This window comes from Protopterus annectens, chromosome 9.part0 (genome assembly GCF_019279795.1).
Source record: "Protopterus annectens isolate FY-2018-M chromosome 9.part0, PAN1.0, whole genome shotgun sequence".
Classification (NCBI taxonomy): Eukaryota; Metazoa; Chordata; order Ceratodontiformes; family Protopteridae; genus Protopterus; species Protopterus annectens.
Window position 1 is genome coordinate 1,929,303,851 of NC_056743.1, and position 16,716 is coordinate 1,929,320,566.

The 16,716-nt window shown below is 36.1% G+C and overlaps 1 protein-coding gene across 1 annotated transcript in view; it reads left to right on the plus strand.

Annotated features, from left to right (window-relative positions):
* Window positions 1-16,716, plus strand: part of LOC122810833 (voltage-dependent P/Q-type calcium channel subunit alpha-1A-like) — an 874,328-nt gene that overhangs the window by 805,805 nt on the left and 51,807 nt on the right. Inside the window, exon 9 of the mRNA XM_044082387.1 lies at window positions 9,568-9,812. Within this exon, the coding sequence (XP_043938322.1) occupies window positions 9,568-9,812 (245 nt within the window). The remainder of the gene's footprint in view (window positions 1-9,567; window positions 9,813-16,716) is intronic.

Here is a 16,716-nt window from a genome sequence, read left to right on the forward strand (position 1 = left end):
TTTGCTTTATCTTCTATTACTTTTTCCTCCTGTATTTTCTCCATAATTTCACCCCGCAATGCCACCAGTTCACTCTCCAATTCTCTTTGGTTACTCACATCCTGTCTGGATTTAAGGGTTGAAATAATACACTCCTGCTGACTTTCTTCTTCCACTTCGAACAACTTCTTCTGAAATAAAGTATCTGAATCTGGAACCACTTCATCAACATTAATTTTACCATCCTCCTCCAATACCAATGACCTCTCCACTTCTTCTGATTCACTTAGCAGCCTTTCATGTAAAGGCTCAGGTCATTTCCACACTTATTTCTTTTTCCTTATTTAAATTTTACTCACTCAAACTCACCATACGTCTTCCTGTTCTCCAGGCCATCTATGCACCTGGAATGCAAACAGGAAATTGAGCATGACACCATCAATAGTGTCCCTGTATGCTAACACGTAGGGGTGTTTGGGTCTATATTATATTATCGCAAGCTTACAAAAATGAACAATAATTAATCGACCCCATGTAAGCAAAAACTTACAACGCTGAAACCTCAGAACAGTGATTTTTTTCAGAGGGAAAAAAAATCGCTGTTCAAAAAAAAAGAAAGAAACTTTAAAACATTACATAATGTGGGGGGTGTACCCCCCACACCCCCCTACTTAAATATACCAACTACGAGATTGCACTACAGTGCCGAAAATGGCAAAGTAACAAAAGCGGCCAAGCAAATTTTTTCCCAGGAAAAGAATTTGCTGAAAAGCTCTTCGCTATTTTGCCTTTCCGTTCCTTTAGGTTCGATCAAGACACATTCGAGAAAATGCATCTGCGATCACGCAATAGGAACCCGGGGTTTTTTATTGATATATACATTATATATTATTTACATATTTGCATTATTTACATCTATTTACAAATCTCCATACATTATAAACTTCAATTTAAGCACTCCTCCACTCTTTTATCCACAACCAAAACATTATTTTCTCCAGAATCTTTGTCAAAAACTCCTCCACTCTTTTATCCACAACCAAAACATTATTTTCTCCAGAATCTTTGTCAAAATCCATTTTCCATTGTATTTGATTTCATTTAGTCTCTCGTTCCATATAGTTTGTGAAACATAAAATATTAATCTGTTTATTTTCTTTGCTTCTTCCTGTTTTTGTGCACCATAATAACCAAATTCTAATATATCCATATTTATTTGCTCAAATTTTAACAAACTTTTCACCCTATTATGTTTACATATTTCTTTCCACAAATTATTAACTCTTTCACATTTCAAAAACACATGCTCAGTAGTGTCAAGCTATCCACATTTGTTTCATATTCTATCTTGCTTTTTCTTGTATGGTATATTTGCCTTAACCCGCAATTTTCTAATAGACAATCTCCATAAAAAAATCATTACATTTTTTAATCTTTTTATAGTTATTATATCTCGTCATTATGGCTTTTTTCTTATCTGTTTATAAATCGTTCCATGGATCAATGCAAGAAAATGGTTTCATAATATTTAAGTACCATTCTTTCTATTTTTTCACATCTATTCTGTTTTATTTTCCATAACACAATTTTGTTTTGGTACTCTTTCATTTCTTCATTCACAGTGCTTTTACTTCTTTTTTTTAACTTACATTCCATCCCACAATTCTTTCTATTTATAATATAGTATCATTTCTATCAAGTTTTTATTTTTCTTTGTAATTCCTTTTAATACCTTATATTAAATTAAAGATGCTGCATATACTATTGGATTTATTAAACCCAAGCCTCTTTGCTCTTCTTTCATGTATAGAATTCCTCTCTTGACTCGATTTGGTCTAGAGCCCCATATAAAAGAAAATATAGTCATCATTAGTTCCCTTTCATACTTAATAAAAATCATATAGATGTTAGCAACATAAGCAATTGTTCCTATTACCATGGTATTCAACAAGTGTGCTGTTTTTCTACATGAAAATCTATATGATTTCCAAAAAATAGTCATATCCTTTACTTCTTTGAGTACATTATCCCATTGTTGTTGTCTGTATTCATTCCTTCCAAATATTATTTCTAATATATCTATATATTTTTCTTTGACCTCAATACCTCCTTTCATACCTTCAAAACCAAATCCTTTACTTTTTTCTTTATTTTTACTTAACCCAATATTTTTAATTTATACTTAATTTTTCATTTACTTCTTCCATCCATACCTTATTTTTAACAATTAGTACAATATGCTCGACATAATTATACATTATTGGCAATTGTACTTCCTTCATAATTTTGTATCCACTGCTACTTGACATTTTATTAATTTCCTTCACTATTACATTCATAACTAATGAGAAAATTACACTACTAACTGGGAAGCCCTGTTTTATTCCACATTCTACTTTTATTTCTTCCCCAGTCCAGCCATTTACATTTAGTTTCACATAGTTCCTTTCATAAACTGATTTTATTACTTGTAATATTTTTTACATATATTATATGCCTGCAAAATTCCCCATAATGATTTATATCGAATAGTATAATCGGCTTCACTTATATCCCCTATCATAATCTTCACTTCTAGATTTTTATTCACAATATCATCAGTTATTTCTCTTATTATCCATAATAATTCTTGACTTTTCCTTTTTTCTGAATACATTTTGGTCATATATTCTATCCATTCTTTGTAACCTTTTTGGTATTATTCTCATGACAATTTTATAATATATATTATTCAGTATTATAGCTCCAATTTTTATCTCTTCTTTATTTCCTTTTTTAAATATAAATTTTATAACTCCTGTACATATATCTTTCTCTTTAATTCCAGCTTCTAAACATTCATTCATAACTTCTATAAAAAATATTTTTGCCACTCCTTCATTTCTTTATACCTACCATATTCAGTTCTGTCCAATCCTGTTGCAGATTCATGTTAATAGCTTTGAAAATTTCATTCATTTCTTTCATACTTATTTTTTGTTCTAAATACTCATTATCTTTATTTAATTTTTCACCTTTATAAATTTGTTCTGTGTTTTCTTCTTTTTAACAAATAATTCCAATACATATTCTTTAATTATTTTGTATATTCTTTCTTGCTGTCTTATCTGCTTACCTTCCTTATTTTTTAATTATCTTATTATTTTTACTTCTTTTATTATTTTACTCAATTATGGCCCTATCTATTCTTTCTTTCCTTGTAAACAATATTTTTGTTTATATAACAAATTGTTAATCTCATAAAACTCTCTCATATTCGTATGATTTTTCCATAATTCCATAAGTTCTTTTTTCTCTTCTAAATCTAATTCTTTTTCATTAATTCTCTTTATTCTTTTTTCCTTTTCTTACATATGCTTAATTTTCCTGTACTTTAACCCATGTAACCACATGATCCAAAAATCCAGCATACTTAATTCCCTTTTCTTTAACTTTTAAACTATCAGATACTAAAAAATAATCTATTTCTGTCCTAATTTCTTTTGTAGGTCCAGTGGTTATTCTCCAATACAATTAACTTTCCACTTCTCATAATTTCTTTAAGCATTTTAAACTCACAATTGCTCTTATTTTTTCTTAAATTACATTTAAAAATCACCTACCACTATAATGTCCATATTTACACACACATATTCAGGAATATATTTAAACATCATTTCTCTCTCTGTTTTGTTGCACATGGTTATAAAGCTATAATTCTATACACATATTTTGTCCATCTGAAGTCTGTTACCGTAATTTGTCCTAGTTCCACTATGGTTACATCTAATATTTTAATGCTTTCTTGACATAATATACATATGCCCGAGCACATTTTTCTCCATGTTCCAAACTACCATACCATTCCAAAGTTTTTCAGTTTGTGTTCCTTCTTCCTCTGTTAATTATCTGATATAAACAATAATATGTGCATCTACTGTAGTATACTATTCTCCTCTTAAGATTTTTCATACTGTTTAGATATAAAGCTAATATTTTCAGCTTTGAAGAACAGTTAGTGTAATAACATTTTGATCCCTTTTCTTTTTTTATTTTCTCTAAGCATTATATTTTTGAATTTTGTTTTCCTTTCTTTAACTCTTTTCCCTGTTGATTTTTTATTTTTTCTGTACACCAGTCAGCTTCTTCCTCACTTGTCTCCTCTGTTCCTTTTTCCTTGTTACTTTCTTCAGCTTCATCTACAACCTCTTTATTAGTCACATCTTTTTGTACATTTTCTTGTATAACGCATTCTTCTTTCTCTTTCGCCTGTATAACTTCATTTTCATTTTCTTGTACATTTATTTCACATTCTAGCCATGAATGACCAGTATTGCTACATTTGTGCACTTTAAAATCACATTTATTGCATTATGCCCTGTTTTACCACATAAATAACATTGTTTATCACATTCATTGGTTAAATGATAATTTTTCCACAAAAATAACAAGTTTTTGGTTGACTCCTGTATTTCACAAAACTCCTATTACAATGAACATCAGTAATACTAGGTATGTGCATAACATTATCATTTTTCATTTTCAGTATTACTCCACATTCCCATCCCCCAGGGCATAGTCCTCTTTCATCATATATTTTTGTAGTGTCCATTACTTCTTTACATATAGTTAACAAGTCTTCTTTCAGTTCTTTTGCTTCAACTTCATTTCTAAACTGGATCATTATTCTTTTTTTATTTGCCTGTAAAAAGCTTGTACTACATATTCTGACCATGGATAAATATATATATATATTTTTTGTTTATATGCACCCAAAAAATTTTCCATGACCTGCCCAGTCTCAAATATCAAGTCACAAAAAGTCTCTTTATTAATTAAAATGAATGCTCTTACCTCTTTTGCTTTGACACACAGAGGAGCCATGACAGAGTCCCAAACCTTATACCTCTCCAAACTTTCTTCTTTTTTACAGCTCATGCATACTGTATATTTCTTTTTGTTTCTTTTATTTCTTCTTTCTTCTTTGCTCCTTCTCCCACAGTTTGTGTTTAAGTTTTTGCCTCTTGAACTTTTTCTGGCACAGTCACTTCTTCTCCTTTTTCTTCTTCTGTTTTCTCCATGATGTCACTCCATGAATTGTTGTTCCACTTTCTGGTTCACTTTGGTTTACCATTTCTTCCAAATAATCATCACGCAATCTTCCCGATTGGAGGGTTGTAATTATGCATTTCTCAGAGGTAACTGTCTCTCCTTCAAACAATCTCTTCTGAAAGTTTTCATCTGAATCCATCTCTGTTACAGCTACAATCTCCTTTTCTTCCAATATCACAGTTTTTTTCTGCACCCACAGCATCAGAAAAAAACTTCTGGTAGTGATTTTGCCATTTCAACTACATTTTCATGAACTTCCACTTCATTTTCAGCCAAAGCTGAATCAGCCATATTTTCTTCCTGTTCCTCCTGGCTGCCTCCGCACCTGGACAGGCAACAGGAAGTCAGGATATGTAACACACAAATTATTTCCCCAACTACCAAGGGGAAGTTCCCCAGTGCCCTGGCCAAAGTGAGACTAACTTGGTGAACAGAATAAAATAAATAAATGCATGCATATATACATACAAACATACATAAATGAATACACAGTGTGATGTTCATGATATTCACTGTTCTCCCTTAGTTTCACTGTTTTTTTTCACAGTTCAAGGACTTGCTACAGGTTTTGCCTCAGTAAAAGTGTGAATCATGCTGCCAGACTGATATTGTCATGTTTGTACAGCAAGACTCATAGGTTCAGTGCACTTACTTTTAATAGTTTAAAACTAGTACTTGTTGTCTTTTTGTCAGTTTAACAAGAAATTTCAGTTTCTCTGTGCCACTCTAATCAGTTGGCGTGCTTTGAGAAATGTTGAGATGATTTCCTTTACAAAAGGTTCTGCTTATATTTTTTTAAACGGAGAGATAAATTATACTTCTTTAATCCATCTGGAGCAATGTCTGCCTCTTTTTGAAACAACACATTGTCATTTTTCCAGAAACCGTTGATTTGAGCTGTTCATGCTATTAAGGCTTGGGACCATTGATCACCTCCTGTGTGCATTTCAGAAAGCAAATTAACCACTTGCTTGATGTTCTAAAGTAATTTGTACAATGGCTATGTCTTCTGTGTCTTTTTTTCCTAACTAATGTTTTGGTCCCAAAGGACTAAAGAAGAGGTGATGCCCTAAAAGGCTTTCTAAGAGCTACATAGCAAAGTTTAATCACTGAACCCTGATCTCTTGATGGTAAACACACCGGATATAGAAGCTTTACCAGTTTTACCCCATCACACTGCCACGGGCTGACTATCAGATCATTTTGTCCTGGAATAAATGGTTGTTATGCCCTTTGCCATTTGACAACATGTTCATAATTTCTAATGCCTCTTTTGATCCATATCCAATGACTTACCTGATAGCATCTGCAATGTTGGTGATCTTTTGGTAGTGGGCTTATGCTGTCATGATGTTGTACCAGAGACCACTGCAGCTTACTTTTGTGGTTCTGCCCTCTCTGCATGCCTTTGACAATGCCACATCCTTGGTAGAAATGAATCCTGTGCATCTGAGTATTTACATAGTATCTGCCTGTAGCGCAGTGTATGTATAGATTTATCTATCTGGGGATAGCCTTACCACTCTGCATGTCTGCTTTGGAAGGATAAGCCTTAACAGATTCATAACCTAAGTAGCTTCCACATCTGGCCAGCCTTACTGTAAATAATTAAGTCCAAATTAGTTGACTTTATCAGTGGGAGTCAGTGATACAAACAAGCTCAAGAAGATATAAAACATGCATACAATGCTTTAACCGTCCTTACACCTACTTTTTATCTATAATTAATTTATTTGATTATTCATTGTTGAAATGTTGGAGTGGTTATATTGTTTTCTTTTTGTAAACATATTTATTAAATCACAAATGGAAAAAATATTAATAGAAAAGAAAACAAACCATAGTGATATGTTGTATTATTTTCATACAGTATACATATATGTTTTCTTTTTTTAACAGTTATCATTCATTCCAGCATTGCATACGTTTCTCAGTTCCTGCCATCCGTTAAACATCACTCCTCCTCCTAATCATTGTTCTGCATGTACTGTTTCCATAAATTCTATTTATTTCTATGTAATTTGCTCCTTCGATAGTCTAAAGATTCCACCTCCACTTCTTTTATCTCCTTTACAATATTCAGTATTTCAGTTACAGTTTGTTTAGATTTTGATTTCCACTTTCTAGTAATTGCTTTTTTGACAGCCAATAGCACTAAACTTAGTAAGCCCTTACTATATCTACGCAATTCAGATTCTGTACCCCAGTTCAAAAGAATAATTTCCTTAGTTACAAACATTTGCTCCCCCAGCATTTCTCACAAAGTACTCTACTGTGAATTTTTAAAATCTACCAACTCATTACACTCCCAGAAAACATGTTAACAGTTACCTCCCTGTTACTCATCACACCTCCATCATTTGCCTGAGGAACTTTGTCTGTAGTCTGCTTGGAGTACAAAAAAATCACCTGTGCAAACATGCCCAAGCAAAATCATATTTGGATGGTTATCTTTTGCCAATTTTGTAACCTTTTAAGACATATTGTATTTGGGCAATACTGTGCTTTCTCTGGAAAAGGAAGTGAGCTCGTTTTGAGATTGTGAAGTGGTAATTTGTGCAGTTCTAGTCAGAATTATGTTGTCATTCCTGCTTGTGACCTAGACAGGCATCAGTCAACACAAAATTTCTTGGAGAAACAGGATTATTATATTTCCATTGTAAAGCCAGTCAATGGAACTCCATGGTTAGAACATTTCTAGAACATTTCTAGAATACTAAAAAAAGAGTTATGTCATGTAATTTAATACTTAAATTCAAGCAAGATGGAAGTAAGGAAGGGGTACATTACTTTTGGCTATGATATAAAGCCAGAATGCATTTGTCTTTTTAATTTGCCAATATTATAAATTACAGTTCAAATTATATTTTCTCGAAGTGTGTGTTTTCATCCCTTAACATTATCCACATTCTTGAATCTGAGAGTAACTATACAGCTTGGGCCTGACCAAACTATAGCCATTTCCTTTACAGGTGTTCTTCTTATAACTTTTGGAAAAGAGAGAGATAGAATTGTCGCTTCTTTATTCTGCCCTCTGCAAACTTTGGAGCAGTGTCTGCCACTTCATGAAGCATGAGTTTTGTGATACTACTGTTTTTTCTAAAAGCTCCTTTTCTGAGTTGTTTTTGCTAAATACTGTTGACTAAGCTAAGCATGGGAAATAAACAATGCAGGCCCAAGACTAATGCAGTCTGTCATCATATGGTTGTTCCCATCACTCTTCTTCTTTCCCTCCTCATCTTCTTGACAGCGTGACATAAAACCATCCTCATCTTCTTGACAGCGTGACATAAAACCATCCTCATCTTCTTGACAGCGTGACATAAAACTGTCCAGATGAATGTGATGTAGCATGAGTAAACAAGCATTGCCTATTATAAAGATATCTGTTCCTTGGTCATTGCAGCTCAGGTTCTGCAAGTCTGACTCCCTAATGGTGGTTACTTGTGTAGCCTGATCACAACCTTTGAGGTAGGACACCCTGGGGTGAGCAGGGACAGATTATCAACTCCATTCTGATCAGTAACAATGGCCTGGCTAGCAGCAGTTGGGGATGGGAGAAAATGGCAAGTAGCCAATATCTCAATGCCACCTTCAGACATTTTTTAAAGAAATAACACTCCATCAATTGGTTGGACTACACTCACTCACTCACTGACTCACAAGTCATCTGTCCATGCTAGTGCAGTCTTGAATCCATGGTTACTAGCAAGACCAGTTTGTAAACAAGTGCAGAACGGTTTAAATCAACCATAATAAAGCAGAAGTCATTTTTTATTCTATTTAGTGTAAGTTATCTCTGATTTTTGTGCTCATCGCTTACTCCTCTATGCTTCATCCACGTCTGGGCCCTCACTTAATGGATGTAAGTGACCCTTCACCAGGTGGTCCTCTGTATCTAGGAAGAACAATCTTCTTTGCTAGCTGGGCAAATGTTGAACCTGCTCCTGTGAGGGAAGCAGTTGTTAAGTTTGTCTCATCAAACTACAGCTAACTGGGATTTTGGTTTATATAGCATTCCCTGCCTGCTCAGACAATATACAAGGCTTGGATATGAAATGGATGGTGTCAGAGCAGTCATCTGCCTCCATGGGTGATATAACCCCCAAAGGTCCTGCCCATCCTGCTCTTATAAGCACATGCTACTGCACAGTCTCTGTCTACATCAGGAATTGTGAGTGGAAAGATCACCTTCAAGACTCACATCCACATTCTTTCCCACAGAGAGAGGTGAACAGGCAAAGTATCATCTTTTCTGTCTTTTATCAGTTGTCTCCTCTAGTATCTGGACCACTAACTACACCTGAGTCATCCGAATCAGAATCAGAGCTGGCAGCGCCCAGTATTTAAATGTTTAGTGAGCAGTTGTATGGGCTAGTGTTGTGCAACATCACTATGTTACCTTCCTAACTCAGATGCATACAAGGACAAAGATGTGAGCAGGATGATTAAAATAATCAGTTTGTTTGTATCTCTTTCTTATATTTGTCAAAGCAGGTCTTGGAACTGATCTCAGCACAACTACCCAATCAGGTGATCTCCCTCCAAAGGAGAAAGACAGGGAAAGAGGCAGGCCAAAAGACCGGAAACATCACCACCATCATCACCATCACCACCACCACTCGTCTTGTGACAAGGAACGTTACTCTCAGGAGAGGCATGAGTACAGTCAAGCTCGATCAAGGGACAGACGGTGGTCAAGATCACCCAGTGAAGGACGGGAACGTATGCCACACAGACAGGTGGGAAGTTAAATATTATTTTTGCCTGTAAAACTAAAGACTTTTTTTCTTTGTTTTTTTTTTCTTCTATTTCAGAGCTACAGATCCGTGCTCATACTATTAGCAGTTTCTGCTTGGTACATTTGGGATTATGTTTTAGCCCTGGATGCTACTGTGGGTCAGCAGGAGACTGGTTTATCTAGATGAAACATGCTTACCAGCCTTTTTACCAAAGTATCAGACTTCAGTCCAAATAGCCTCAGTATCAAGCAGGTGCTAACATAATTAAATAAATTGAAAATAACCTAAATAACAAAGCCATCATTTAGGACAGAAGAGTTACTGATTCAGAAATAGCCCCTGCCTCTGTGCCTCTCAAGAGGTGACAGGACTGCATCAGAAATAAATATTATAAATAAAAAAGATCAGGATTAGGAAAGACAATGTGAATACATATTTTCTGTTCCTGGAAATATCCCTGAGCATGTCAATGTTTGTTATTCCCGTCTGTTAGGAACATATGTCTGGATATACCAGATACTTTCTTACTTGTGACATCTCTGTCAGGCCATTTCCCACTTTCAGGAAACTCTCATACATGGAGAAGTTCGGAAGGTATCTGAAAGTGGAAACCTGCTTGTTAGCTGGTTTATATAGTTTGCAGAATTTGGCTTTGTAGCAGTACTAGTTTGTCTTTCTGCTCATCATTAGTATTATGAGGTTGCACACACAGGAGTGGAAGCCTGTCTTAAAACTATGGCATATCAGAGGGCCTTTTGTATGCCACCCTTTGAATTTCATAAGGCAGGGCATTCCACTGAGAAGTTAAGTACCTCCCTTCCATCTTTCTATACTATCTTTCTGCAAGCAATTTTTACTTTTTTCATCTGGGTATTCCCACAGCCTTTATTGTTGTGTCACTTTGTAAACTCTCCAGAATACTCAGTTTTCCTTTCTTCTTTATCTGCCTCATTTCTGTACTTCTCACTTCTTCATTTTCTCCTGAGTTATTTTTATTAATTTCCTAAATTTTTTGTATTTTTAATCATTTTTCTGAGTTCAAGGATTTACTGTTTCTTTTGGGGATCCAAGCCCCAATAGCTCCTGCAGTAGTTTCCGTAGTCAGGACTGCTGTTAGATCAGGGTTCCTTGGACAAGAACTTCAGTCATTTACAGGAAATATAGATGTGTTGTTGTCACAGAACAAGCCAGAAATTCTGAACAGGGACACAGTAAAGCAATGAATACATACATCTGAGACTTGTATTTTTGACTCTGTGAAGTGAAAAGAATTGTATGACTGTAGTCAGTCATGCTTGTTTCTCCATAACCACCCCAACTCTGCATATCCATATGTCAGTACACTCAGGTCTTCTTTAAAACTGTCTCTGCCATATCCTCTACAAATCATCAGTTATATTTCCAGAAGGTAGAAACTCCCTGAAAACATCTACTCAAAATCAACCAATGAAAATGAACTTTAAGCATTTTTTGAGCCCCTATGCATCCCCCATGTGGGTATGTAGGTCCCCACACCTCTGAACTTATTTGTACCAATTCCACAACTGCACAAACAAATAGTAGGGAGAAATCTCTTTTAAAATAAAGGAATCACTGCTGGGCACCCTTAGAAATCTCATTGATAGTTACTTCCTATGGAAAAACATTCAGGGACTGCAGCTTCTCTGAGTTGTGCTTGGTGAATTGGTTATTTTTGGAGTCTGATATCAATGAGTGGTACAGCAGTTGTCTCAGTCAGCACAATGCTCTTCCCTAAATATACTCATGCTACAGTGGACAGTTGTCAGTAATGCTTTGTAGCAATTTCCTTTGGATCCTCCTTTTCCATCAGGTGTCCTACTTCATCAGTTCTGGGTAAGGGACTTCTACAAACATAAAGTGAATCCAAGTTTTCTCAGTTTTTTCTCACTTTGCTCAGATAAAGGAGTTCACTTTCTATGTATAATTCATATACTTTTCAGTATTTTCTTAACTATTTTGTTGATTTTGCTGTACTTTTGATTTTTTTAAAAAGTCTCTTGTCTCTGCAGCCCATGTTTTGTTTGAAGGGGAATAAATTTTTTCATCAGAAATCTGTCTAAAGATATCTTCTATAAGTGCTTGCACATCCAAAAGATGGTGGCCCAAGATCATTACCTGGTGCACTTATATTGTTTAGGAATAGACTGCTCATCTGGTATTTGCCTACTTTGTGAAGCATTCAACTACACTTTATGTAATGAGGCAAAAGCAGCCCATGATAAAGGCGATAAACATCATTCTTCATGAAGGTGGCATAGACTAGACAGGAAAACAAAATATGTTTTTCCTGCTTTGCAGTTACAGGGTTACCAGTTAATTTAGGGAAGTGTATATCTTATAGAAAGTGTACTATGAGCAGGTGAGAAATAAATGGAAAAAAAAGACAAGTAAACCAGTTTAAAAAAATGACATATATAAATTAATAATAAGTGGATTATGCTCCCTATAAACTGGCATCCCCTGGGGCTGAAGCAATATCCACTCCACTATTCGTATGCCTGTGACAATTAACATTTTAGACATTAATTTGCTTTTTCTTATCTGACATGCCCTGTTGATGGTATCAGAGTGTGGCAGTGGAGGGACCTAAGAAAGAGGGGGGGCAAGGGTAAATGTCCAATGTGTCCCCCTTTAATCTGACATTGGTCCTCCACAATAATTGCTTGTAAGATACTACATTATGAGATTTTTTTTTAGATACTTCACCATCATACCTTTCTACTGTACAGTTTTTCCCCGAATGTCCAGATTTTTGCCTCATATAGTTGGTCCTTTTTTTCATAAAATTGCAGTTTTCTGGCAAATTAGTGGCAAATCATTAAAGATTGAAGACAGAAAATAAAGACAGACATTTGAATTTCAGACTTCATACCCTTCAGAAAATTCATGCTAATGTAAAACCTGTTATTCTATCAACTTTCTAAGTTTGCTGAAAAACAACCACAGGTGGCAAAGCCAAGGAACAAAATATAAGCCACAGAGACAAGTTTTAATTCATAAAAACAAGTAGTGTAAACTCTTTCGTCTTGCTTCTGTGAGCAAGACTTCATCAGACAAGCAGAACTAATGCAAAATGCAGCTGTTTAAAGTGTCACATGCTGAACATCAATTAGCTTCTAAAAGCAAAAGTTACAGATATTTTTCAATATAAATACAAATGCTAAATGAATAAGCATGAATAAATAAGCAAGCATGAATAAAACTGACCAAGAATGAACATGCACGCTGAGGATGACCTGAATTTAAAAATATTATAAAAAACTTTGTTTAAAAACTGTGCTAAATAATTACTTGAAGTGCAAAATGAGCAATTAATTTAAAAGAAGCAATTAATTCAAAAGAAATACCCACTAGTAAAATCAACTATTACCCAGCCTGTCAGTTAACTAATATAATACAAAAAGTACAAAGAGTATAAAAAAGTAATTCTAATAATGACCGTGATGTAAACAAACAACAAATGTACAGAAGAAATGATCAATTACCTCTGCAGACTCTTCAGTTTTAAAACACAAGACAAGGAACATAAATCATTTAGTCCTGGAGCATTGTTGGCATTCAATTTTATTTGCCATAATAATTCGCACAGTTCTAGCTTAAGGGTACGGGGTCCCCCCCTGGGATCTTGTTCAATTTGATCAATCACCCTAAACTTGAAACTGTGCTGGGGGTGTTCGTGCACATGCTTAGCCAGTGCATTCTCCAATTTTAACTTTCTGATGCTGTAAATATGTTCGTAGACCCTGTCCTTGAATCTACGATCAGTTTTACCAGTGTAGAAACAAGGGCAGAGGTTGCAGGTTGCTAAATAGATCATTCCCTTGGTGGCACAATTAAATCTTTTATTTATGTAATATTTTCTCTCTCTAATGGAGAAGGCATTACCCACCTCCATAAATCTACACTGGGAGCAGCTCTCACATTTATACATGCCTGGAGCTCTTGCAATTGGGATCCTACCCCTCTCCAACAAACTTTTAAGGTTTTGCCCTCTTCTATAGACAATTCTAGGTCTGGATTCAAGAATAGAAGTCAGATCTGTATCTGAACTAAGTAGAGTCCAATTTTTATACAAAATTTGTCGTATTAACTTAGCATCGATACTGAATGATGTGATAAAAGTCACCTTGGGTGGGTTTGCTTGATATGACTGGCTCCGCTCAACTAAAGATGTCACAGTGTTGAGGGCTACATGCCTAGTTGAAAGTATTGGACTAAATACTCCATTGTTTCTCTTGTGTTGGACCTCAAATAGCATCTCTTCTAAAAGTTGGCTAGGGTACCCCCGTTTCATGATGTTGCTACAGACATCCCTGTTTATATACTGACACGGGTTCACTTTATAATCACGAAATACTGAAATATTGAATTTCAGTATTTCGAGACCATAAAGTCGAATGTTCGGAATGGCGAAAGTGCATAACCCCTAATCCGAATATTTCGAATTCGCATTATGTTTTAACGGTACGTGACATGGAATGTGTCATGTGGATGGTTTCTGGTTTAGTATGTGGATTTAGGTGCAATTTAAGGTAAGTGGCTAATTTATAAGGGTTTTGGGTAGGTGTGTGAGTGTATGCGAGTGTGTTTGGAAGTTGTACTTGTGGGTTAGGGTAGGCAGGTAGAAGTATGAGTGTTTAAATGTTGAATGTGGTGGTGTTTGTACAGATGTGATGTGTGTGTGCGAGGGAGTGTAGAATGTCTGATTGTGAGTTTGCTGTCTTTTTCTGTTTGGTGCGATCTCGGAGTTAGAATATATAAGTGGGGGGTGTGGGGGTGCAGGGGGGCTTGCCCCTCTGCTTATTTGTAGTGTAGGTTTGTTAGTTTGTATTGCTATGTTTGAGTGTGTGTGTGCGTGTGTGTGTGGTTTTTTTTGTAGTGTGGGTAGTTTGGTGTCTGTGTAGTGTGGTATGTGGTGTGCTGAACTTCACGATTTTAAATTTTGCGGTTTTGGAGTTTCGGTGTTGTGTAGATTCGACTTTATAGTCTTGAAATACTGAAAATCGATGTTTCAGTATTTTGAGATTATAAAGTGAATCCACTGACATACAACCCACACACACACACACACACACACACACACACACACACACACACACATCCACTTAGCAACATCCCCTCCACACTCGAACAAACTAACAGATACACTCCCCCACCCCTCCACACACACGCACACACACTTATCCATTGTTATGATCCCATACCTACTCCCCTAGTATGACCACCTAGGCAGACGCGCATTCACACAAACGCACACACGAGCACATGCATGTGCGCACGCACACACCCACACCCACCTCAGAACATTTGTTCCCTGTAGACATGCACACACACTGACACATAAATACCCCCCCACCATCAATATCACCTTGCTGAGCTTTGCTAACCTTATCTGCTGTATTGTCTTCCCATTAAGTATAATGAGGGACTGCAGCATTTTGTTTGATTTAAGTATCATGGCTGTCTGTGGAAATTAACACAGTTAAGTGATTCTCTAAATTGTTCAGTGTCATAAATTACTTACCAAAGGCCTCTCCAGGGTAGACAGGTGGCTGATTAGCATTAGCCTGTCCCCTGGAATACCTCAGTATCCTAGAGCATGGCTGTCTAGCCCACCACATTGATTCTTCCAACCACAGAAAATCACTGCATTGGGTCTGTCTGAATTAGAAGGGGTCACCTCAAGGAGCTGGCCGCTCGTGGTATGACTTGCAGCTCATGGTAACCCTTTCTGAATCCTAGGTGATTCAGATCCTTGTCAAGGTTGTTGGGGTGTGCTGCTGAAGTCTGCCTTTACTGGATGCTGACTGCCTCTGCAGTAATGATATACAGCAGCTTCTGCAGCAAACGTTGCACAGCGTTAAACATTCATGGGGCTCATAGTATTGCTGATGTATTGTGTTGGTGTGACTCAATGGCAGGGATATTGAAAAAGTCCACAAACATGATAAGTGCCACTTTTGTTGTTTGTACCATTTTAATAAAAGTAACATTGCAGAAACTCAACCTATACTATTCTTAGCTAACACTTGTGGCAGACATAATTATACATATATTTTTGTATATTTTATAGATGTTATTTTCCACTTGATCTTACTAGGTACTTAGTAGGGGACAGTTCAGTAAAAATAAAAGTGGAGTAGTTATTTGCATGTAGTTGCCTGACAGGTGCTAACTCCCTTTCACACAGGTGAAAACAGCTGTCTGATTACACACATGAGCTCTACAGACTGACTACCTTCCCTCACTTTTCCTGCCACCCACTACATCATTACTGCTGCTACTTATTTAGGCTGCAATGACAGCAACATATACATTCATAGGTTCATTGGTTTATACTAGGATAATGATTGCCAGGGCCCTTACAAGCCTAGCTGTGCAACCCAACCCAATTTTGTTGAGCTCCTTAAATGCCTGTATGGCGGAGAATGTTAATAAAGAGGTAGCTAAGGATTATGTGGGGGGTGTATGTTAATTGGGGATTAATTTACTTACTGTCAACCTCTGTCCATCAGAGACATGGAGGCCAGACCAGTGAATTTTCGATTTCCCATCAAGTGATCAAAGTTTTTATTGAACAGGGTCAGGGATAAACTCTGCTTCACATACATGGAGAGCTTATCCCATAGCACGGGGATCCTTTGAGACATATATCGCTCTCTGCAGCATGTTCTGTTTATGTTGCAGGTAAAGTTTAGTCCTTGGATCTAGTTTTCCTTGTGATGTTTTTTTTTTTTTGCAGATGTGCAACAAATCCTTCAGAGCTGGATCTGAGGATGCCTTATATGCTAGCTCTCAGTAACCTGTAGGAGACTGAGTACAGAGATAGGGCCTTAGGGCTATCTGTGTAGGACAGAGTAGTCATACCCTGTATTCTTCTGGT